Raw genomic sequence first — 23549 nt, forward strand, 5'->3', positions numbered from 1 at the left:
CCGTTTTCGCGAGAAACCGAAATTTTTTCCACAATTATTCCCGCGCCGTCGCCCATCCTTCTAGTGACCACGGGCAACACTACTTAGCTTTCCATAGCTGAGTCGGCCCATCATTACCGTGAGCTGGTCCTGCAGGGCACATTCCTTCAAATATTGACTAATTATTTCTATATACTTCTAGTCCATTCCATTTGTTAATTGTTTGAAATTCGATGATTGCGGGGTTGAGATATTTTTTAGTAAAACAAACTCAATAAATACAAATATAATTTCTCACACTGGACTCACTTATTTAATTGACAATCACAATTAAAAGAACCCTTGAAATTATTATTAATTTTTCACCACTGCCCATTCTGCCCCAATTTCTCCTATTGAATGATTTTGATTTAATTTCCGCCCACAGGCGATCAATGATTCCAATCAACATCTCTTCCGGTCCGAAATGAGGTAAATGACGTAAATATATAGGAAAATGATTACATATATGTGTAAAGTATATAGCCAAATTCGAATATATGTACAAGGAGATTGTAAACGGCTCTGTGTGCTTCTGACGCGTCAATATATTTCCGTGAAGAAAGGCTCTGCCGATGAAGCTGAGAAATAGCTTCGTTCTCACGCGCCCCCTCCCCAGCTCCAACCCCCCGTCACCTTGTCACCCTCACCGCAACTACAAATTAAATTCGCAAACTATCCTAATTGACGTCCCACCAGAGTTCAATAACTGGAGGAAAAAATAAATAAATAAATGAATAAAAATAGAAAGAAGAAAATAAAAAAAAATGAAATAGCGAAATCGAATTCACACATCCGCGCGATTCAAGAGGTGTAGGTACATGTGGTTGACAGGTTCATGACAAAGTGCTAATAATACGTGTATAGGCGTAATAGGCACGTTCACGCGCATCTGTCCTTTCCATTCTGTACGACAAAGGTACTCTTGGGAATTGTCCGGGAATTTATTTTTGAAAAATCATTTTTTAAACGATTTTTCTGATGAAAATTACTGATATTTTCATGTACCAGAGAAATTCAATCTCGTGAGGTGAATATTAATGAGTTTTAAACTTAAAAAATATTAATTACAGTCAAAAATAATTTTAATCCAACCGATTATTCAATTTTGCATATGGACTTCCCTTGAAATTTAATTTATCCGAAAATACTTCTGATTTTTCTTGAATTCAAAATGAAACCAATCCATCAAATCACTGAATTATTAAATGAATGAATTTATTAAATTCATTCATCGCAAAATTCATTTATCATTTAACTAATTTCCAACAATACCGACACCCAAATAAATAAAAACTCGGGAGTAAAAACATTTATCTGCTGTCTACCTGTGCAAATAATTTGTTGATTCACATTGGAGACCCGCATCATCACCTCTACAACAGAAAAACAATAAAGTGCTTTTAAAAAATGTAAAAAAAAATCAGTGATATGTTATTCGATTGTAAAATAAAATTGATAATGATAAAACCGGTCAGATAAATGGATAAATGACTCTGGCAAATCCATTTTCACTTCAATTCTTCCTCTTCACGTGTAAATACCTCGAGGGCGTATATGTAGAACGGTCAGAATTATATCGGACGTCAATTGCACGATGAAGGGATCGATTATATTTTGCGGTGTCGGGTGTGCGGTCGCTTGTGATTTACGAGTTATAACCGGTACCATTGAAGTCATCAGACGAAATTTTTGGTCATTTCACGATTTTTTAACTGTTATCTCCTTTAAAATATAACCGATAACATTAAAAATAAAAAAAAACATTCGCTAAATAATTGAAACATTCAATTCAATTACTCAATTATTTCCGGTTATCTCGAGATTGTTGAATTGCTATCTTCTTTAAAATATAAACGAGTAACATTTCGACTGCGAATGAACGTTCACCAAAAGATTGAAAATTTCAATTCGATTTAATTGAATGATAGAATTTCATTATAAATTAATTAATAATTTGTCGCAGGGGATTTGGGTAAACGGTACCGTGGGCGCCGAAAAAATTACTGAAAGTCGAAATGTTGACAATCGTTAATTAATTTTTGTGCAACAATTGGCGTAATTTTCACTGCGATTTAAAATTGCGACGACCTTTGCAAGTGACGCAGATTAAATCCTCGCGATCGGGATTCACCGAGTTTATAAAGCTTGTGGAGAGAGCCTTGAAGGCACGTCAGCACCAGAGAGATGCCAATAGCACTGTGATCCCATGAGATGAAGGAATTCCCCGCGTACCGCACTATTTTATTACCCCTAGAAATATATTATATTTCTTTCACTCTCTAATAATTTTTCCGATTAATTTTTGCAGCCAACATGCGATTTCTTCATTTGTTCTATTAAAGAACATATTATCCATACGATTTGAAAGGAAAACCTTTTTTCATCATTATCAGAACAGCAATCGTTGATTAAATAAATAAATAAAATACCTTAGACCTCCTAAAACTGAATTCAATTCATTATTATAATTGTTTTCTCAAAATTCGATAATAATCGTATGTGGGGTTGGCATAATGTTGGCCCAATATCGGCGCAAAGACCATTGCAAAAAATCTTGTCTCTTGGAATATGAACTGGGGAGTTTAACTATGTTTTAGTAAAAAACCATTTCTTCAATAATTATGAACATGAAAAAATTCATCGAAAGCCTTCTGAGACTCAATAGAGCAAAAATAAATAAATAAATAGGCAAAAATAAATATTCTTGCTCTGTGTTCCCTCTTCCATTACCGAAACATACATGTGGACAGCAGGACGCAACAATGAATAGTCGTCCCAGGGCACACGGAAGTCTAGGAGACTCCCGTCATCTCGATATGCGTACTACATACAACGCGATTACCAACAAAAAACGAAAGTATCGAATGGAGGAACAGGTGATAGAGATAAGGCGACAAGCCAGCTGCTTCCGTGTGTCGCCTCGGAAAAGTGAAAAATAAACTACATTATCTCTTCACATTCTTCAGAAATTTCTCGTCAGCGGCATCAGAAATTCAATTTGTGTTTGATAGCAGATTTTTATAACAATGTTATAAATGGAAAATAAAATAAATATGTGTTAATTTTGATTATCAGTCTATTTAATTCCAAAGCCTTGCTGACGACAGGCTTTGGTTTTGATTAGCTTGGATCAAGCCGGCTTTACACTGGTGGGCCGATGTCGGGCCTCACCCTTGGGTCAAGCCGAACTTCCCAAGCTTGATCCAATGTTTCACTCTCAGCATATCCCATGTTCGACCCAAAATAAAATATAAATTTTCGAATAAAGAATTTTATTTATTGAGAACTCAACAAATTTACAAAGAAACATCATTCGCATGACTTTTTTTACATATTTACTCGAGGGAACATTTCGGTAGCTGCTGGGATGGATTTTAACTTGCAGATTTCAGCTGGAATAAAAATACCAAAGGGAAAGAGAGATTAGAAAGAAACTGAGAGACGATACAGAGAAGTGGATGGATAGAAAACAGCTGAGGCACAGCTGGTTTTCTGGCATCGCCAGGGCTCCCCCGTCTCTCGCCCTTTACTCTCGCCACCGACGTCTTACGGCCTCCCAGCAAATGTATGTACATCCACCAATGAATATGTGTGCACTCTCGACTGCGCTTCACTGGGATGTTCAGGCGTATGAACACACGTGGCGCATATGTAATGCTGTTCGCAATTTCGACGTCTGGTCCACCTAAAACTCCATTTTTTCTAGGCTTTTATGCATTTTTTTTTCGTTTGATTTTTTTTCATTTATGATTACTAGGGCGATGGCAAAGCGCACGCGCTATTAGGAGCGTTATCTTGTAATATTCCCCACTCATATCAGTTCCAAACTTTTTTCTTTAACAGATAAAAAATAAAAAAATAAAAAAACTTTTTTCAAATGTTCTAGATTTTTCAATTTTTGATTTTGGTTTTATTTTCTAAGTCGCAGCGTTAGTTCACGTTCAATGCAAAATTCCATGTGAATAAGTTTATGAAAACGGGAGATAGTCCGTACTTAGGCTCTGATTATTTACTAATTAATTCCGTATTCAAAAATTCCACGTCGTTGAAAAAATAATTAATTCGATAATTAGTACTTCGATACAACTCAAACCCCTTCTTCGAAGAGGCTGGAAAACCCCTGAGCCCGGTGAACATCTTGAAACGTGACAATATAACGAAAAGTCAATTACCGATCTTCAGGGCGATACCATAAATTCCTTATCTCAAGAAATCAATAGTTTTTTGAATTCTATCGAGTCAAGAAACGGTGAATAACAAATGAATTCAGTATAAAGAGGGTTTTATTTGAGATATTGACATTCAAAGCCGGACTTTTTTTCTTATGAATTGCATTACATTAACAATTTCAATTATTGTCGTAGACAGATCTCGTGGGATAAAAATAGGCTCGAAATTCATACTTACATCGTCGTTATTCAATTTTCCATGTTTTCTTCTTGAATTTATTGCAATATATTATTTAATTATTAATTAGGCTTTGGATCGGGTTTTTATAACGTATTAACCAGTGTCTGACGACGTTTCCTCCAGATTACTATTCTCGTTGTTGCTATCCGTGGACGAGCTGTGGTTACTCTTAATTCGTCGTTTGCGCAGCTTTGCGAATTGAAACTCCTCAAGTGGAACTGTACATCAACAATTTTAAACTAATTATTCAATCGTAAATGGGATCCATGCATGAAAAGAATTGCAATATTTTTTTTAGGGCAGTAGCATTCAACAGGAAATAAATAATAGGCCCGAGTGTAGAAAAACAAAATGATAATTTGTATTTTTTTTCTCTTTTTTTTTCATTCACGAGTGCACAATTGTCATACAACCTTCATAGACTTATACCAATGTCAAAGTAATAGAGTGTTTTCATCGTTTTGCCGATTTTTACATAAATAGAATTTTCGGGAATATTTTATTTGAGCAATTTGCGAAAATAATGTTCTCCGACATTGGTATGTACACGTGTTGTGCTGCTGAAACATCGAACGCAGTACGATTGTCAACATTCGCTCAATTAATCACTACTTAATCATTTTTGTTTAATTATGCGTATTTTTTTTGAACACAGAATATTTTTTTTAATTCATCTAAGAGTATTCGCTTAATAATTAGCACCACTGACAAAATACTATCCATTACTCGCGTTTGATTAAATGGATTGTTAAAGCAGGAGGATCGTGGGAAATGTGGAGAAATCAATAAACTGTCGTACACCAATTGAATTGAAAAAGGAATGAGCGCTTGTTATTGTTCATAAAAAAATGTATTGTCATAAAATTTAATGAAATATCTACTTTTTTTCATGTCTTTTACGAGCGTTTTTGTACCAATAAATGGAAAAAATAACAAGAGGAAATAAACGTTTCATAAATCTCATAATTTTATAATAATTTTTTTTGTAATGGAAGTTTTAACTCGTTACCCGGCCCCCCAGAGATGCCAAAACATTCTGATCATTTCAAAGAAGAAATTTTTAACTAAATGGAGGACTTTGCGACGCGAATTTATTTTTTATACTGAATTTTCGTGATTTTATTTCATGAACAATTGCCAATAAATTGACGCAGTTTATTATTTTCCCCAAAATGTCTAGATCCTTCATCCTCACCAGAAACTATAGAGATCAATAACAATTTCATTAAAGGGATTATATTTAATTAATGTAAAAATACATTTACACATTTAAACAACCAAATCATCAGAAATTTTCGACAAATTCTGAAAAATTTATCTCATCCCCTATCAGAGAATATTTATTAACTCAGCACTTTATTCGTCTAATTATCAAATCACTGAAATAATCAGCAATTAGTAATGCGACAGCATTTTTAGTTATTCAGTTGTTGAATGTATTACTGCAGAGTTTTTAAAAACTATCAGCAAGCAGAGGATATTCACAATATCATGAGTTAACAATTGAACTAACGATAAAATTATTTGTATAATAAATATTCAGAAATACGACATTGATTTAGTGATTTATTTTATGTCTTGTTGATTACCATCAGAATCAGCGTCTCTGTCGTTATCGGTTGTTGGTGCTGTTGGTAGTGGAACGATCTCTGGCTCGAGGGGTTTGGGTCCCTGATCAATGTCCTCGACCAGTACTTCCTCAGCTAGACTACTTCTCACAGCCTCTGCAACACCATAACTGTTGTCAATCAATCAACAAAAATTGATAACAATAATATTCCATGGTTAGACTCGTCGATATGTTACCATTGACTGCCTGGGGATACTGTTGATTGAGCTTGTTTCTGACGACTCGAATTTTCTTGAAAATATAATCTAAATCCTTCTTCATCTCCACGAGAAGAGCTGTGTGCTTCTTGAATTCAGTACCAGCTGATTTCAACCGATTCACAGACAGCTGATTGCAGTTTGTCAGCATTTCATTGGTTTTTTCGAACCGCTGTAGCCTGCAACAATCGTTTAATTGATCAAAATCATCAGTTAGATAATTAAATCAACAGTTGTTTCTCTATTCAGAAAACGGAGGAACATATACACATGACACTCAACAAATGCGAGCAAAAACATTCAAAATTGTTCCTCAACCAATAAATAAATAAATCATTCTGTTGTGCTACTCACATTTGCTTTTGTGCTCTTATCATGGACTCGACATCCTGCTGATCAACAATCCCAGCCAGTCCCTGTATAAACACCTCAGGAGCTGTGTAGTTCTGAAAGCACTCGAAACTGCCAGCATCGGACTCCGGTGTGCCCTGAGCTGCTGCCATGTTCCTCGATATTTATTATCCTCACCAGAAATAATTCTCCATCATTTAACTTTAATCATTCTCTCCAGAGATCCCCACAACCTCATCTCCATGCCTCGTACATTTTCTCCATGAAACCTCACGGAACTATCGATTTTCCTCACTCCAAAATATTTTTTAGGTTAACTCCCACACACACACGACACACACGTCGCGGTATCCGCCATTGATCGAAAAAAAAATGGCAGCTGCATCACAAACGGAAGATGCAACACCCATGCGGTGCAGCTCCAAACTTGGCGCGCACTGCAAACAAAATTGAAAGACTTCGCGGAAAAGTCACTCAGTCACATGACGACTGTTACATTAAGTAATTATCGAGTCATTAATGATGTGCCTCGGTAGTTGAAAAAAAATTGTTGACAATCATTGAAGGATCATTACGTAAAAGGTCAATAGCTGGCCTTCCCAAATCAGTCGAGTGGTCCAAAATAAATCACCTTGACCGTGAGACAATTCAGTCTTTGGTGAAAATTTATCTCTGGGGTGGACTTTTCACTGAGGTAACAATAATTTATCCTTCATTACTCATTGTTGCACGATTTTCCTGTTGTTGTTCAGCTGAGAAATGGACAAGTCCATATTGTAAGAGAGTATTAGGTTAACTTGATGTGGGCGGTTGAAATATGACCGAAAAATATGTAAATAATTTTGAAAACAAAATTAACTGTTAATTTCTTCATTTTTATGTGTAGATAATGGCCTTTCACTTGATGAAAGTATCTTCAGTCTCTAATAGCCTTAACCAGTGGCTGTATCGAACCTGTCAAATTGCAATCACACGTGACTTTGTTGATGCTCCACCAAGGACGAGGGTAGGACCCATCGACGAATTGAGGGGTCGAATATCCAGAGGGGAACTTGTCGATGATGAGCATCAGATGAATATCGCTCAGAAACTTCAGACTGTTTTTGATCATGTGCATGATTACAAACCGGAGAAGCCGGGCTTCCTCAGCAAGTGGATTGGAAAGGGAAAGAGGAGGAGAAAACCTCCTAAGGGATTGTACCTCTATGGTGCTGTTGGGGGAGGTAAAACAATGTTGATGGATCTTTTCTATGATTGTTGTCAGGTAAAATGAAATTATTGTTGGCAAATCAATTTGTTTTCTGTGATTCATTATTAATTTGAAAGATATTAGATTATCAGCACAATCGGGCTGTCTATGACAGATAATTGGATTTTATATTCAGGTTGAGGACAGGCAGAGGGTTCATTTTCACTCCTTCATGCTGGATGTGCATAATAAAATTCATCAGGTGAAGAAGACAATTAAAAGGGATCACAGCAGTACGAAACTCCAGCCATTCGATCCAATACCTCCAGTGGCTGAGATGATAGCCCAGAGGGCGTGGCTCCTCTGTTTCGATGAGTTTCAGGTAATTTTTTTACGAGACGGTAATTGACATTTGAAATAAATTTTAATTGATAATCAAGAATCATTTTATTTAATTAGGTAACAGATGTGGCAGATGCTATGATTCTCAAACGACTATTTACCTGCCTCTTCGACAATGGAATCACTGTAATAGCCACTAGCAACCGATCTCCTGACGATTTATACAAAAATGGACTGCAGAGAGGAAATTTTGTGCCTTTCATTCAAGTACTTAAAGACCACTCTGTGGTGCAATCCCTAGACTCTGGAATTGATTACAGACTGATGAGAGCCGGATCCAGTAAAGAGACCACTTACTTTATCAAGGGTGAAGATGCTGATGACGCGGTTGACAAAGTGTTCAAATATTTGTGTTCAATGGAGAACGATATTGTGAGGCCTAAAGTGCTTTCCATAAAAGGCAGAAATGTGTCTTTCAAGAAAACCTGTGGACAAGTGATGGACTCGACGTTTGAGGAGCTGTGCGACAGGGTACGTGGTCCAAAAAATCATGAAAATCATGAATTCCATTGTTTTAATCTTCTCTCAGAGATTATCAAATGAAATATTGAAAGTAAATTTTTTTTAATCATATTTTTCCACGTTACGAATGTTATGATCTCCGTACAGTTATTCGCTCATATTTCATAAATAATTAAGGCAATAATAAATAAATAAGTAAGGCTACTCATTAAAAAATCTGTTAGTTACGAGACGATGTAATTCCACTCTAAAATCAACATCTCTTTCTAATTATATGTTCTGGAATAGCCTCTTGGAGCCAGTGATTACCTGGAGCTCACCCAGGCATTTCACACGATCATCATTAGAGATGTTCCCCACTTAAATTTGAAGCTCAAGTCACAGGCCAGAAGGTTCATCACACTGATCGATACTCTCTACGACAACAGAGTAAGTTATTCTCCGGAATAACTTAACGAATATATAATTACAAATATTCTTCTCGAAATTTTTAGGTTAGAGTTGTTATTTCTGCAGTTGCTCCCCACAACAAATTATTTGTCGCCGAGGAAGACGGCGAATATACCGACGAAAAACGAATGTTAATGGATGATCTGGCCATTTCTGGTGGCTCAGTAAGTCGACACTGAATACAAAATTCGTGATAAATTATTTATTGAGATTTTTTTTTAATTCAGGACAATCACAAGTCTAATCTGTTCACCGGCGAGGAAGAGCTCTTTGCATTCGATCGAACAGTCTCAAGACTTGCTGAAATGCAAACAAAAGACTACTGGGATCAATGGGAGCATCACAGATAGTATGACTGACCGTTAGCCATGAAAGTGTCACTAAAATCAGATTAATCGAACAATCTGATTCGGTTAATATTAATTTATGTATTTATTTGTCAGTGTAGTGACGAAGTAACGAATTACCTTGTACATAGGGCTGTAATAAACAATTGAAACGAGCTTCAGAGTTATTCTCATTACTATTTGATTATTGTGGCAGTTTGGGACCAGTTTGATTGTTCATTTTCCTCTGTTTTGGTTTGAATTTGGCGGCATGGCACACCCCCATTTTTTGATCATTCATATTATGGATGGACTTATCAATATACTGATTACATAGTCAGAAGTTGTGAAAGTCAATTGATCTGGTAATATCAGTCCCCACATAAATTAGCTCTTTGATTGTAAAATTTTTCATTTACAAACAATGGAGAAATTAGGGACAGAGTCCTCGATGTTGAGGTTAGATAAACCGTTATATCTCACTGACGAGTATGTGAACAAACGAGTGACTGAAATTTGCAGTATTGAAACGAGTGATAAGAAATCACTGCTCCTGAAGGCAATAAGCTTCATTGACTTGACATCTTTGAATGCTGATGATACAGCAGGAACTGTTCAAGTTTTGTGTTCAAAGGTAACCGAGAAAAAATAGGAAAATGACAATGATAATTAGCTTTAGCGTATTTATTAGTGTTTTTTTAAAACAACTTGATGGTTTGATTATTCAATAGGCGATAAAACCACTGGGACGAACGTCAGATAACGAAGATTTACACACAGCAGCTGTTTGTGTGCTCCAATCACGAGTTCCCGACGCCACTCGCGCATTAATAGACAAAAATATTGCCATTGCAACAGGTGATAAATCTTCAAAATCATATTTACATATTCGGATTTTTCTCTGATGACTCACCTGCCTTTTTAAAATTTTTTCATCAGTTGCTGGAGACTTTCCAGCAGGCAAACTCCCTTTCGACCAACGTCTGGAAGATGTTATTGCAGCGGCACAAACAGATGCTGATGAAGTTGACATCGTCATTGACAGATCTCTGGTTGAAAATGAAAAGTGGGAGGAACTGCTCCAGCAGATTTCAGAGATGAGGAGAGCCTGTAAGGATAAACACATGAAGACTATTCTCTCCACTGGTGATTTATCCAGTATCGATCATGTGTACAAAGCCTCGATGGTCGCCATGACCGCTGGCTCCACGTTCATCAAGACCTCCACTGGTAAAGAAGCTGTTAATGCCACTTTGGAGGTGGGAATTGTAATGTGCGAGGCCATCAAGGAGTTTATGAAGCTGACTGGCCGAAAGGTGATGTCCAGGGCCTGTCCTTGATTGAGGAACATTAATTAATGGATTTGGTTGTTTCATATATTTGTATCTGACCTCCAGGTGGGGCTGAAGCCAGCTGGGGGTATCAAGACTGCAGATCAGGCGTTACAGTGGGTGAATTTAGTCCGGGTAATGCTGGGAGAGGACTGGCTCGACAGTGGTTTATTCAGAATTGGAGCCTCCAGTCTTTTGGATGATCTGGTTCGAGCTGTTGATAACTCCTGATTGAATCGGTCACTTCAGTTATTATTTTGACATTTTTCTACAGATGCCGTAATGTTTTTTTAATTCTCGATTATATTCTCCAGTGAAACCATTTTCATAAACACGAATTTGATAAAAAAATGATTTATACAATTTTTTGGGTGGCTATTTTACTTCGAATGTTCCCGTTCCTCCACGTCCTTGTGCATAAAAAAAAATCAGGAATCATTCGGTGAATATTGAAGTCCTTCGTCCCTGAAGTTCAGGACTACTCCCACTAAAAAAAAATTCAAGTAGTCGGCGCATGCGTCGTACAGCTGTCGCTCTCCAGCTGATTCTCTCTCTTCCGCTATTTTAGTTCCACTTCTTCCCACCATCGACTGGCGCTGCAACGCTAAAGGCTTTCACGCGACTCTTTTCCGTTTAGGTATCCAAGATGGTAAGTTTGTTTCGTCCTGTCATTGTGAAATCCAATTGCATCCAGATATCAGGACCAAAATACGATTAATCAGAGAGTGTTAATTGATCTTAAAAACCCCGAGTGCAAGTTGATACGTGTATTTTGCAAAAAGTTTTCGAAATTGGCGAGAAATCCGTGACCGCCAGGTGCCTGTTTCTCGTGGTGATTTTCCGGTGACATACGTTAAATAAACAACAACAATTGTTAAACAGAAGAATAATATCCCTTTTGGCTCCTCAATATCACATTAATTGAAGCACAGAAAGATATATGACTTGTACAAGACGATTATTGTGATTGTTGTATCGACAGTGACGTAACCTCAAAAACTCGTTGGCATCACCACTCATGTACTTAAAAAAATTACTCATGTCAAGGAATTAGTTTTTTGAACACGTTTAATTTCATTAGAGAGGGCTTTTCTAAATGTTCTTATCATTCATTAGAATTTTAGAATATGACAATGCTACATGTGACGTTGAATGAACTCCATTGACAATTGTTCACTTGAAATTTACTGTAGGCTATTTGCTCGATGAAAATCTTCAATTAATAAGTAATGAAGGGTTTGTTCAAGGGTCCATCTAGCTTAATAATGGCCTGACTGAATAGATCACCTTTGAATTAACTTTATTTTTGGTCATAACCTCATTTAGATGGTTTGGTGGTAAACTAACCTAGAATAATTGTCCTCTTACTGTGCCTCTAACGATAATTTATTATTTCAGGCCCGTGGACCTAAAAAGCATTTGAAGCGTCTCAATGCCCCCAAGGCATGGATGTTGGACAAATTGGGGGGTGTTTATGCCCCACGCCCGTCCACCGGGCCACACAAACTCCGAGAGTGTCTGCCTCTCGTCATCTTCCTCCGCAACAGGTTGAAGTACGCTCTGACCAACTCCGAGGTCACCAAGATTGTCATGCAACGCTTGATCAAGGTTGATGGCAAAGTTCGCACTGATCCCAACTATCCAGCTGGTTTCATGGGTGAGCATTTAATTCCTACTAACCTCTATCATTTTTTTATTCGTGCCATTTGTTTTATTAATTAATCAATAGTTTTTTCGTGTGGCTGATCTATGCTGTGAACAAAGCACAGAAAACGTTGAATAACTTTTCTTGAGAAGTTGAAAAAATTTAATTGGCCTGATCGAAGCTATGATTGTTCGATTGTGATTGTCGTAGTCATATCTAGGCCGAGAGTGAATCCTTTACAATGGTCACTCATTGAATTATCGCATATTCTCTGAGTATTACCCAAGGAGGATACATTAATTCATTAATTAATTTTTCAACTGCCAAATAAATTCACTCGCGAAGTGCTGAAACCATTCTGACTATCGACCGGTTTTTAACGAATACCTCACAATCTAAGACAGATCACAAAATTTTGATCAATACATTTTTTGTAGAGCGCATTAAGGCCTATAAAAAAACTAATTACGAAAATTTCGTGATCTCCGTCAATTTCGGAGATATTGTTCAAAAACATAAATTGGAAATATTTTTTTTCAATTCCAGATGTCGTCCAAATCGAGAAAACTGGTGAATTCTTCCGTTTGATCTACGACGTAAAGGGACGATTCACCATCCACAGAATCACCGCTGAGGAGGCCAAGGTAATAAAAACTTTAGAAACAAAGGAAAATTAATTAATTTTCCTTAGTCGACTGAATTAATTTTTATTTCTAATAAAGACGATTCATCTTCAATTAAATATCTTTTCTCTCGTTCTAGTACAAATTGTGCAAGGTGAAGCGCGTTCAGACTGGCCCCAAGGGTGTACCATTCCTCGTAACACACGATGGAAGAACAATTCGTTACCCTGACCCAGTTATCAAGGTCAATGACACCATTCAGTTGGAAATTAGCACTGGCAAAATTCTCGACTCCATTCGCTTTGACTCAGGCAATCTCTGCATGATCACGGGAGGAAGGAATTTGGGTCGTGTTGGTACTGTTGTCAGTCGTGAACGTCATCCAGGATCCTTCGACATTTGTCACATCAAGGACTCTCAAGGACACACCTTTGCCACCAGGTAAAAATTGATCTCTACATACGAATTGAATATTATGATCTCCGGCCTCTTCGAAGCTGTTGTAAATTATCTCACATTTATTGCAGTCAAATGATGGCCGAGAATAATTTAATCTTCTTTTTGGTCACTGATTGACCATGTGGTCTTTCCGTATTACCCAAGGAGATTACAATTATCCTAATTAATTTGCCAGGGGGACATCGAGTTTTTTTTTAATTTTCAAATCACATTGCAAATGTTCAAATTTTCGTTTTTAAAACAGAATTTGGACAGATCCTTTCTGTCAAATAGGGTCGGTTGCCTGCTCGTTTTGCTATTAATTATTATCGATTTATAAACTCTTATGGGAATTTTTGGAAAATTTAGTAAAATCAATCAGAATTAGTTTGGAAATTTTATGAGTTAAATTTGTATTTTTTTATTTTTTTTACAGGTTGAACAATGTATTCATTATTGGCAAAGGTCCTAAGGCATACATCAGTCTGCCAAAGGGCAAGGGAGTCAAGCTCTCCATTGCTGAGGAACGCGACAAGAGGCTGGCGGCCAAGGGCGTCAACTAATTTTTAATAATACCACGCTAAAAAAGAAGACGAAAACAAAACAAAAGTCCAATAAACCAATGTTTTGGCGGATTTTTTGTAAACGAGTTTGTTTTGATTTATTTCCTCCACATCCTGTACTTAAGGTCGAATAATTTAGGTCAGAAGAGCTGAATTTATTTAGTGTGGGAGAATGACAATTTCAGGGGAATGTGAGGTGATAGAGTTCGATACATTATTTTTATGTACATTTTATATTCAAAAATTTGAAACACTGGGTGAAGTTGAACACCGGACGGTGCGTTTGTACACGTCATGTCATTTCTCCGGGAGCCAGACATCAGTTGTGAGGTCCAATTCTCTTCTCAAGATTTCGTTGCATCGGACGTCACCTTCTTTGCCAAATTCTCGTTGGATATCTTTAGCGACTTTTATGAATCTGTTGAAATAGTCAAATAACTTTTAATTATTCGTATCTGGATTATTAATTAATCTGTAGGAGAGGGTAGGGCAACATGGAATGAAAAGAAAAAATTGATCCAGAGGTTACGTGACCTCAATTCATTCAGTGGTTGCGATCTTCTAATTCAAATTCTCTTTAAACGAAATCTCTGTGAACATCTCATGAATTTTCGTCATCAATATTTACTCTCGTTACGATTTCTTTAGCATTCCATTTTGCCCCAGAATTGTCTGTTTAACGTTATACTCACTTTTGAATGCAGAGAACACTATTCTTAATTTCTTTTTCCACAGGTCTTGGCTCGCCAGGGCTCGATCTACTCGAAAATTCCATATTATCCAACGATTTGTGACTCATAAATGGATAAGTCCTTATCCAACCACCTTCTCTCGTCTTCGGATTGCCCCAGTCTCTACCGTTGTCCCAAACGAGCCCACCTGAGTGCTCTGATTTATTCATCCCTTTGAAACCCCTTCGGATATTTTTGTCGACGCAGAGGGAATTGAAGCGTGAAAAATCTTCTGTTCTACGTCGCAACTGTATCAACATCAACGCAATTGTGCTATTATATTATTCATTCGCTTTCAAATTTTCTCGATAAAGATTGTAGGGGAGATTGCTGAAGCTCATGGGGCGGCTTCAACCGTAAGATTTCGTGGCGCTGGTGCACGAACTACTACTAATCGATTATCGAGTGTCAAATGATCAATTATGACTATGACTATCGCTTATATCCATGAAATCCGCGGTTCGACTAGGGACCCGTGGCCCTTTTTACATAGGAAACGACTCACCGTATTTGCACTTTCTGGTCGTGAATTGATGAAGCCAACAGAGTCATCGACTCTGCAGCGTCGTTTAGAACACCGCGGTTGGTAATACTTGGAAGCACAATAATGGTCGTCGCAGTTGCCCACGATAGGGCTAGATGCCGACCAAATTTTGAACAGTGAGAGCCCAGTATTGCACACAGGAAGTCCGAGCAGATCGAACAAATCATGAAGAAGTGGTTTCTTCACTTCCGAGTCGACCTCGCAATCGTTCCCCAGTGCTGGACTCACGTTGACTTCGAGAAGCCATGGCTTGAGGTTGGCATCGATGAGAACATCGAAGCCAAAGAATTCGAAGCAATTTGAGGATTTTGGTATCCCGGTAGTTTGACTTAGAACAGTCAGAGTAATTAATGCGGCTATCCTCTGCCAGAGGAACCAGTCGTTGAAGCCAGATTGGTCCATGTATCTTCGCAATTGTCGAAAGCTCCACTTTGAGCCTAGATCATAAATCCGTTGACATTTCAATTTTTAATCAACTAACCGAACGATACAGTTGACTTCTCTTAGCTCTTATGAATTCTATGACCCGGGGGGTGTGCTACAGTGCCGGGGAATGTTTTTCTCAATCAGAGTGATGTCATGCGCGAGAGAGAAAATTTTTCGTCAGTTGATATGATATAACCAGGATTCATCGCGGGTTTAGTTTTGTAGTGCTTACTCCAAGGTTTTTTGGATTTTTGAAAATTTATGGAAATTGTATTATCGGAAGGACGAGGTCCAACTCATTCGTTCCGGTCGCCTGTCCCCTGAGACCTGGGTCTCCACTTTAGTTTCTCTAATTTTCCTCTCCCTCTGCTTATATTTCCGTCTCTCTCGCGTAGGCACACCCCCAGCGCATATGGAAGTGGGAATCCCTAGCTTACAGTTCTGGGAATCCCAACCCCGAAACGCTATGAGTAAGGGTAAGTCAACTGTAATCATAATGTTTGGTTTATTTAATTATATGGTTGGCTTCTACGAAAACCCCAAAATCTCTAAAGACCTAGTGGATATCAAGTCACCCTCATTCGGAGCACCGTCTTCCTGTTCTTAAATTGATCAGCTGACTAATTGAATTCATACAATTGGCCGACCCCCCCCCCGCTCATCCCCACCCTCAGGAGAAGATATATAAGGCGCACCCACCACCTGAGAGCTCAGTCGTAGCGTATAGCCCTGAAGATGTAGACTACAATGTTGGCGAAACATCGGCACAATGCTGAAACTACCCGGGACATCTATGCTAAGCCAAACATATCGATAATCATAATTGTGTGAGCAAATTCACCTGCACCGACTCGTTCTTTTTTCTGGGAATAACCGGGCCCGAGTTTGTTGAGGGCGAAATTTGTCAAGTGACGAAATGGATCGTCCAAGTTCTCGAGGGAGAATTTTTCCGTGGCAAATCTTGCCAATCCTTCTTTGTAGAGGTAGATGGTCAGTGGTCGGTATGATGGAACGCAGACGTACAGGCGCAAATCGAATTTGTAGCCCCCAATCAGAAGGGGTTTTTCAATGTATCGCTGGACTACAGCTGCACTGTCATAACTCAGATCACTCAATCTCTGAAATATTATTAAAAAATCTGTGATGAATCGGTTTTTTTCAAGTATTTGGGCCCTGCCCTCTTTCAGCTAATTCACCCAGTTGGGGTAATCAGGTTTTGGTCTGAAGAAATGGGGAAGATCTTTGACAGTCTGAGATTCTGAATTAATATTCTACTCTTTAATTAAATGGCTCGATAAATTTGCTGCCCTGATTTGACTTGGGACTTGAATTTGCACCCAGTGACAGCTTGACTAATTTAAACAGCTGATTTTCAAACAAACTCCCCATCAAAATCGTCTTACCTCCTTTAGATAACACGATAACAAAAACCAGAGTAGGCTGTCACAAGTCCTCATTTTGACCTCCAAATTTGATTGAAAAAAAAAACATCTAAAGGACCATCTTCGTTTCATACTCGTTTTTTACTGTCACTTTGTGCTCCCCCTACCCCAGTCCCTTGAATACCCTAAAAATACCCAATCCAACCTCGATATCTCTCATCTAGTGTCAAATCGTGTTTTACCCTGAATAAAAAAATCCCTCGTCCTTGGCTCTGTCCCACAGGCTTGCATATCCACACCCTGTCATCCTTTTCACATCGACTGCAATCAGCTGCTAGTTTCGTGTACTCCGATGGTAGATTGTAACCTGGAGGACTGAAGTACTAAAGTATTATAAATATCCACCGCATTGTAAGACGTCAAGTTGACACGAGGAATACCTGATGTCATAGATGGATCCATAAACCTGTCGCATACACTTGAGATGCCTTACGAGGTTGTCTTTTCTGCATATCGAGCTACCCTTTGGTATTCTGTTTATGAATTGCCAGGGCAGGAGACTTTTGTAGTGCGATGTGGGGAATCCTCCTGACTTCCACCACAAATTCCAACGATCTTTCAACGCATTATTCGTGTCACCAGTGTATTCTCGCCAGCCCCGTTCTGTACATACCTTAAATCCAGAATTCCGAGTTTATTGTGATTATTGTCGTTAGTATGATTACACAGAGGAAAAAATTTAGCTCTAAAACACTTTTAATTTTCCCTAAATTGAACATTTTTCTAACATTTCGGAACTGTGGATTCTGTTCTTCTCTCTTTACTTCGGAAGGGAAGTCTTATAGTTGATCGGTTTTTCGATTCTCAAATCGTTTTACTCTAGAATATTCGCTGCCCGTGAGGATCCGTTGGAAGGACGACTTCCAGCGCCATTAGTTCATGAATTGGCCGTGACGGTCCCCCACTGGGCGCCAATATAGACGCCATTAGGCGTTGGAGTCCTTGGATCTCTCTTGCTAATAACGTAATTATTTTGCGGACTAAAGGTTTGAGTGAAGGGCCATTGTCAATTAGAGTGATCCAAAGGTTCAGTGTAAATAAAACAGACAACCCTAGTGTATAAATATTAAAATCAGGACAAGTTTAAGGTGTTCATAGAGTCAGGACAAGTGTGAATATTCTTAGAAGCAGTCGCCGGACAATTGGTGGCTTCGTGTCAGGTTAGAAATGGGGAATTAATTTTCTAAAAATGTTGAATTTTCCCTACATTAGAGATTTTTCTAAAATCTAGAAGTCGTGGTTTCTATTCTCCAGTGTTCTTTAATCTAGAATATTTGCTGTCCATGTCGGGTCTATTCGGAGTGACTCAACTGCCAGCGCCATTAGTTCATGAATTGGCCGTAAGGCTCCTTCACTGGACGCCATTAGGCGTTCGAGTCCTCGGTTCTTTTGTGTCAATAACGTATTTTGCGAAATAAATGTTGAAGTGAAGGGCCATTATCAGTTGGGGTGATCGAAAAGTTTAGTGTAAACACAACAGACGACTCAGTGTATAAATATTTAAGTCAGGACGAGTTTAACGTGTTCATGAAGTCGCCAGAAGTGTTTATATTCTCAGGAGCAGTCCCAGGACAAAGCAGCTTCATACTATATATGTTTAGCTGTAAATTGTCCTTGACTGCTCCCAAAAATATTTCTCCTTTTTCACACTTGTAAGTTAATATACTATTTCACTGCAAAGTCGAGCTTTCCACTCTGTCCTTGATATTTTTTTTCATGTCATTGTGACATTAAGGAAGTAAAAACCCATCAGCCACGAGAATGCTAAATATCTATCGAATATACCAGCGGTATATAATTACAATTAAATCGGTAAACTGTTGTATCACGGTAGCCTACTTTGCCCCATCACGAAAGCTTCTCTCACCCCTTTGCAGTCTTCATACAAATCGTTAATGAGAAACTTGCGACCTCGAGACACGATTAGTACTGATAACAAAGCTCTTATCAATCGTTTTGTAGATTTATCGACTGCTTTTTATATTTTTAATGAGAGGGAATGAATTTAGAATTTTTTTATAACCAAAAAATGTCAGTGGGGGATAAAGTGGAATTAATGTACCTGAACTAGGAGGTGAGGTGCACTTCCACTGTCGTTGAGCCTGAAGACAAATGGTCCGTCTAAACATGTCTCCATTTTTGTGATGTTTCAGCCGCAGCCGCAGCCCTCAGCTCAATCACCTGAAAATCCATGAGCTTTGACATCAGCGAAAACAACTGGACACTTGTTTTTTTTTTTCAAGACATGAAGTTATTGTTGTCAGTCAAGGTGGAGGCCACTTCTGGGTAAGTTTTGTTATTCTATTGCTTTCTAATTAGAGATTTTTATTTATTTGTTCGTCACACCGAGCAAAATAGAATTTTACGAACTGCACGTGCCCCAAATTTCTCTTTCCACACGTTAGAATGGAAAATACTATTCGATACTGGTGGGAACAGAATTTCCTCTCTCGCGGGATTATTTTATTGTCCTTCGATTAATGTTCGACCCCTTCCACGAGTAAAAAACTCTTTCCCGCACTAGTACGACAAGAAGACATTAATTAATTTTAATAATCGCCATTTCAAGGAAGTTATAACTCAAAATAGAAGACTAGAGAACTCATTTGCCAAGTTATTACTAATTTATCAGCTGCTTAACATTAATTGTAGAAATTTATACGAAAATGTGATTACAAAACTTTCGATCTGAACCGAAAAAGATAGAAATCAGTGAACAACAAAATAATGAGGTGAAATGCCAACGTTTTTATATCCTTGACGTGTGTCACTGGTGACACAAAGATAGATCGGAGGATATCGAGGGTTACTATTCATAGCCAGCACGAATTATACTCCTATAAATAGAAAGAAATGTCTCAAGTGATATTGATGCGATCAGGGGGATCGTTTATCGTTTTCTTTTACCCTTCTTAAAGATGATAAACAACAAAAACGTAAATAACCGGTGAATCGACAATTTTGTGGGTTTTTTTTTCAAGAAGGAGGTGAAAAAATACGTACGATATCGTGCGTGAAGCTTTCTCGCGTGCTCTTCAGCTATTTACAGCTCTTTTTGAGGAAAATACGCGCGAATTGCCACTTCTAATGGTGCACACTTGTGGATCTTGTTGAAAAAAGAAGTAGAAATTATTTTTATCTCTAATATTTTGTGCTGACCTTTTTATTCAGTCATTCATAAAAATAAGGGAATTAATTGCGGATTATTGACGGGGATTTCACTGGTTATTTCAACTAGTAACAGAGGTTTTAATGACTAGGCCGTAAACTGCAAATTTTTTAAAATGCCCCCTTTCCACAAATTTTGATGAAAAAAATTATTTGATGCTCGTGGACTAATCCTGGTAGGAGAGTATAAATGGCCGACAGTCGGCCGACACTTGGCCAATGTTGTCTTATCCTCGGCCGACTGTCGGCGACCCGGGTTCGATTCCCGGTTGCGTTAAAGCGAAATTTTTTTCTCTATAATTCGAATTTCCCTCGAAATGACGGGAGATATCTCGTACTTTCCGATCATAAACTTCACCCCCGTTCAACTGCACATTTCACTATCCCCACTACGTGAAGAATGAAGGAATAATACGACGAGACACAGAACGAGGACAATACGGACTACACGCGAAACATTGCAAGCTCGATATTATCCACTCTTGTTCTCTTACGAGTTGAATATCATCGCATTTACAGACACGCAATGGTCTAGTCCCCGGAGCTTTTAAACCGTCGGGGTCGGTTTTTGTCGAGCGTCTGATTGTGAGTCAGTTTGCGGGTGGATTTCTTGGTGACTTGTGGGGGTGAAACGAAGGGGGGCCCAGTTGACAAACTTTTTAGCGATTCTGTCGACGAGATTTTTTTTTATCAAATCGTGTTTGCGCTTATCGCGGATTGCTCTCGAATGGGGTGGGAGGGGTTGGGGTGGGTCAGGGATGAGGGCCTTTGCATGCAGGAAATTCAGGTATTTTCATTGGTTTTTTAAGTCACGGGTGGGTTGTTTATTTATCTCATGATGCGCTAATGTCGGCGCTTGTTAGGGACTGATGTCGCGTGGAGATGAGTATCGGGGGAGTGTTGGCGGGGGGAGTTGTGTACTGCAGGCAATGTGATGAATTTTGGTGGGGGGATGGGGGAGAAGCTTGAGGTCGATGGAAATCAGTCGGGTTTGTTTAATTATTTGGGTTATTAAGGGGGGGAAAAATGGAAGTTGAAGATATGAGGGGTTTTTGGGGTGTGTGGGATATTGTGGCGTGCGGTACCAATGGGATCCACTCACGGGTATTTTTATTTCGAGGGGAGGATAATAAAAAATAATTGTAAATAATTAATCCATTTTTTTTGTGGTGAATAATTAAAGGAGGATGAGTTATGAATTTTTAAAGATAAGTTTAAAGTGGAGAGATTGGAGTTGCTTTAGGGGAGGAGGTCCTGAGATGTTAAGCGAAGGGAACTAATGAGAAGAAATAATAAAAGTTAATTAATATAATTTTGTTTAATGGTCAATGATTGAGGGGAAATAAATTATGAATTGAAAGTTCAGAAGAAACTCAGGAAGACAGCAGAGCTATTTTGCGGAGAAATTGTTCTATGATGTTGAGGGAAATGGGAATAAATAAAAAAAAGGAAAGTTAATTAATTAATGTAATAGTAAAAAAGTGCAAGTCCTGAATAAATGGGTAATTAGTGAAACCAGAGCTTGTGGAGAACAGGATCCACTCGCGAGTATTTTCATCGAAATGAAGGAATACAAAAATTAATTAATGTAATTTTTTTGTGATAAATAACAATAGAAATCTTCATAATTAACAAAATCATAAATTCAAAAACTAAAGCTTACGTTTTCGAAAAGTTTCCTCCGACGTCAAGCGTCACCAACGTCGCCCACCCGCGAAAATTTCCATCGAAACGAATGTGAAAATAATAATAAATAATCCAACCGCAAAAAAACACAAATCATGAGTGCGAAAAAATACTAAATAAATTTTTAAAAAATTCCAAATTGAAGAATCGCGATCTCACTTTCCGGTAAAATGTCCCATTACGTCAAGTGGTACCACCGAATGCAAAGGAATAAAAAAAATTATCAACGTAAAATAAAAAAGATTAAATAAAATCGTGAATAATAATTCTTTTGCGTGTCTGCACGTCCCCGTTATGACGCTTCGGCAAATAAAAAGCCAGCGGCGCAAGGTTACGGCTAAAGGTAAAAGATCAATAGGGGAAGGGAGGGCGAAAAAAAAAAAATTCTCCAACGGCTAAAGAGCGAAAGCACTTCCTTCCGCCGACGGAATGTGGGCGAGACTGATGAGGGTCTCTCGCTGAGGACATCCGTCGTCTGACGGTTTTTCGAGCCGACGATATGCACACGCATTCCAAGCGACTCCAGACGATCATAAACTCATGTAATGCAATGATCGGGGGAGATATATTGGTCGGGCGCAATGGCCTCAAATTTGTGTTCTTTTTTTTTATCTTTCAAGAAAAATTGCTGTTTTATCGATTCGTATTTTGCATATGAAGTCGTGAATTGTCGGGTTTCGGATTGATAATGAAATTATTTCCGGTGGTGAGTGACTATTTGATTTATTTTAAGTGGCACGGTACGTGATTACAGACATCTTTGTTCGGTGTTTTTTTTTTCGAAATTAAAAAATCGATTATCTCGATCCAGAGAGAAAAAAAAATTCTTTCATCTACTTTAGGGAAGTATTTATTTTTGAATTTTATATTTCGCCAGTCAAATCATTGTTAGAAAATTCTGATTACATTTTTTTTTCAAAATTTACGATGAATAGCTTCACGTGCTCTTCATTCGCAGTTCTCAATTGTAGATTTACCCTTTCATTTAATCATTTTTTAAAATTATCTGCAGCTTTATTTGTTGTATTTATAGTTCACTTTATTCGTTAAAATAATTGGTCTTCGCTGCAATTAACGCGAGGATTTTTAAACAATTAAATGTCCCATGTTCTTGATTTTTTTTTCTCAAATCAATTCTACATATTTGAAAAATATTATTTAAAATAAATTGGCCGATCTAAAACATCTTTAAATACATATTTTTTCAATAGTGACTCGTCCCTTTGGATCGTTGATAACAATTTAATTACTCGACGCATGAAGAAGTCACGTTAATTGTAAAAATAGATTTTGTTGTTATCGCAACTGCTGGCACAGTTGAAGGATAATGACTGTTTAAAACTACTCCTATTCCTCCTTGACCCTTTGATTTAATCATTTCACTGTCGTTTCGTATTTTGAATGCATAAATTATGGTGCAATTGTCTTAATTAAACTGTTTCAATTTTCTTTTTATTTTTCCGGGTAATTACAGTTGCGAATTCTTGGGGACTTTTGCTGGTAATTAAATCGTT

General features: G+C 38.0%; 6 protein-coding genes and 2 non-coding genes across 17 annotated transcripts in view; 6 read left to right on the forward strand and 2 right to left on the reverse strand.

The window, feature by feature from the left end:
• Positions 1–4269: 4269 nt before the first annotated feature.
• On the reverse strand, positions 4270–6936 carry LOC135161482 (kxDL motif-containing protein CG10681). Its single transcript, XM_064119084.1, has 4 exons — positions 6613–6936; positions 6238–6437; positions 6021–6155; positions 4270–4649 (listed from the first exon to the last, which is right to left on the reverse strand). The coding sequence occupies exons 1-4, from the start codon at positions 6759–6761 to the stop codon at positions 4525–4527; spliced, it is 609 nt and encodes a 202-aa protein (XP_063975154.1). The 5' UTR covers positions 6762–6936; the 3' UTR covers positions 4270–4524.
• Positions 6937–7044: 108 nt separating this feature from the next.
• On the forward strand, positions 7045–9615 carry LOC135161471 (putative ATPase N2B). Of its 3 annotated transcripts, none has more exons than XM_064119067.1 (7): positions 7045–7385; positions 7496–7873; positions 7995–8180; positions 8258–8671; positions 8951–9091; positions 9157–9276; positions 9340–9615. In XM_064119067.1, the coding sequence occupies exons 2-7, from the start codon at positions 7499–7501 to the stop codon at positions 9460–9462; spliced, it is 1359 nt and encodes a 452-aa protein (XP_063975137.1). In that variant the 5' UTR covers positions 7045–7385; positions 7496–7498; the 3' UTR covers positions 9463–9615. The 3 variants fall into 3 exon arrangements, with proteins under 3 accessions (XP_063975137.1, XP_063975136.1, XP_063975138.1); XM_064119066.1 differs by having other exon boundaries at positions 7048–7303; XM_064119068.1 differs by lacking the exon at positions 7045–7385 and having other exon boundaries at positions 7569–7832.
• A 129-nt stretch (positions 9616–9744) lies between these two features.
• LOC135161477 (deoxyribose-phosphate aldolase) lies at positions 9745–11132 on the forward strand. Its single transcript, XM_064119075.1, has 4 exons — positions 9745–10072; positions 10170–10296; positions 10378–10754; positions 10836–11132. The coding sequence occupies exons 1-4, from the start codon at positions 9863–9865 to the stop codon at positions 10998–11000; spliced, it is 879 nt and encodes a 292-aa protein (XP_063975145.1). The 5' UTR covers positions 9745–9862; the 3' UTR covers positions 11001–11132.
• Positions 11133–11288: 156 nt separating this feature from the next.
• On the forward strand, positions 11289–14121 carry LOC135161479 (small ribosomal subunit protein eS4). The gene is made up of 5 exons (XM_064119077.1): positions 11289–11418; positions 12168–12426; positions 12961–13058; positions 13177–13478; positions 13912–14121. The coding sequence occupies exons 1-5, from the start codon at positions 11416–11418 to the stop codon at positions 14036–14038; spliced, it is 789 nt and encodes a 262-aa protein (XP_063975147.1). The 5' UTR covers positions 11289–11415; the 3' UTR covers positions 14039–14121.
• On the forward strand, positions 12579–12713 carry LOC135161979 (small nucleolar RNA SNORA16B/SNORA16A family). Its single transcript, XR_010298889.1, has one exon. It is a non-coding gene; the product is annotated as a small nucleolar RNA SNORA16B/SNORA16A family (small nucleolar RNA).
• Positions 13518–13652, forward strand: LOC135161981 (small nucleolar RNA SNORA16B/SNORA16A family). The gene has a single exon (XR_010298890.1). It is a non-coding gene; the product is annotated as a small nucleolar RNA SNORA16B/SNORA16A family (small nucleolar RNA).
• On the reverse strand, positions 13929–23299 carry LOC135161470 (probable tubulin polyglutamylase TTLL2). 5 transcript variants are annotated; one of them, XM_064119062.1, is made up of 9 exons: positions 20688–20906; positions 20185–20287; positions 19244–19362; positions 17562–17794; positions 17364–17496; positions 16581–16857; positions 15275–15750; positions 14731–15017; positions 13929–14456 (listed from the first exon to the last, which is right to left on the reverse strand). In XM_064119062.1, exons 3-9 carry the CDS (start codon positions 19316–19318, stop codon positions 14336–14338), a joined length of 1602 nt encoding a protein of 533 aa, XP_063975132.1. In that variant the 5' UTR covers positions 19319–19362; positions 20185–20287; positions 20688–20906; the 3' UTR covers positions 13929–14335. The 5 variants fall into 5 exon arrangements, with proteins under 5 accessions (XP_063975132.1, XP_063975131.1, XP_063975134.1 ...); XM_064119061.1 differs by lacking the exons at positions 20185–20287; positions 20688–20906 and adding an exon at positions 22013–23299; XM_064119064.1 differs by lacking the exon at positions 20185–20287.
• Positions 18116–23549, forward strand: part of Ankrd49 — a 49112-nt gene continuing 43678 nt past the window's right edge. For 2 of the 4 annotated variants that reach the window (XM_064119078.1, XM_064119082.1), the window contains exons 1-2: positions 18116–18833; positions 19335–19467. The gene's annotated coding sequence lies outside the window, so the exon portion shown is untranslated. Of the gene's footprint in view, positions 18834–19239; positions 19256–19334; positions 19468–23549 lie in introns of those variants that run through there. The other 2 variants (XM_064119080.1, XM_064119079.1) reach the window with 2 other exon arrangements.

Source organism: Diachasmimorpha longicaudata, chromosome 4, assembly GCF_034640455.1.
Source record: "Diachasmimorpha longicaudata isolate KC_UGA_2023 chromosome 4, iyDiaLong2, whole genome shotgun sequence".
Taxonomy (NCBI): Eukaryota; Metazoa; Arthropoda; class Insecta; order Hymenoptera; family Braconidae; genus Diachasmimorpha; species Diachasmimorpha longicaudata.

Bases quoted from the DNA above. Each gene is read 5' to 3' on its own strand.
- LOC135161482 (XM_064119084.1), bottom strand. From the start codon at position 6,761: ATGGCAGCAGCTCAGGGCACACCGGAGTCCGATGCTGGCAGTTTCGAG. The intron at 6,156-6,237 runs GTAACATATCGA...ATGGTGTTGCAG, and splicing joins GTATCCCCAGGCAGTCAATG to AGGCTGTGAGAAGTAGTCTA. The intron at 4,650-6,020 runs GTAATCAACAAG...GTTGATGTACAG, and splicing joins CAGAGACGCTGATTCTGATG to TTCCACTTGAGGAGTTTCAA.
- LOC135161471 (XM_064119067.1), top strand. From the start codon at position 7,499: ATGGCCTTTCACTTGATGAAAGTATCTTCAGTCTCTAATAGCCTTAAC. The intron at 7,874-7,994 runs GTAAAATGAAAT...TTTTATATTCAG, and splicing joins TTTTCTATGATTGTTGTCAG to GTTGAGGACAGGCAGAGGGT. The intron at 9,277-9,339 runs GTAAGTCGACAC...TTTTTAATTCAG, and splicing joins TGGCCATTTCTGGTGGCTCA to GACAATCACAAGTCTAATCT.
- LOC135161477 (XM_064119075.1), top strand. From the start codon at position 9,863: ATGGAGAAATTAGGGACAGAGTCCTCGATGTTGAGGTTAGATAAACCG. The intron at 10,073-10,169 runs GTAACCGAGAAA...ATTATTCAATAG, and splicing joins TTCAAGTTTTGTGTTCAAAG to GCGATAAAACCACTGGGACG. The intron at 10,297-10,377 runs GTGATAAATCTT...TTTTTTCATCAG, and splicing joins AAATATTGCCATTGCAACAG to TTGCTGGAGACTTTCCAGCA.
- LOC135161479 (XM_064119077.1), top strand. The intron at 12,427-12,960 runs GTGAGCATTTAA...TTTCAATTCCAG, and splicing joins CTATCCAGCTGGTTTCATGG to ATGTCGTCCAAATCGAGAAA. The intron at 13,059-13,176 runs GTAATAAAAACT...CTCTCGTTCTAG, and splicing joins TCACCGCTGAGGAGGCCAAG to TACAAATTGTGCAAGGTGAA.
- LOC135161470 (XM_064119061.1), bottom strand. From the start codon at position 19,318: ATGGAGACATGTTTAGACGGACCATTTGTCTTCAGGCTCAACGACAGT. The intron at 15,751-16,580 runs GTGAATTTGCTC...TTTATGATCTAG, and splicing joins AAAAGAACGAGTCGGTGCAG to GCTCAAAGTGGAGCTTTCGA. The intron at 14,457-14,730 runs GTGAGTATAACG...CTATTTCAACAG, and splicing joins AGTGTTCTCTGCATTCAAAA to ATTCATAAAAGTCGCTAAAG.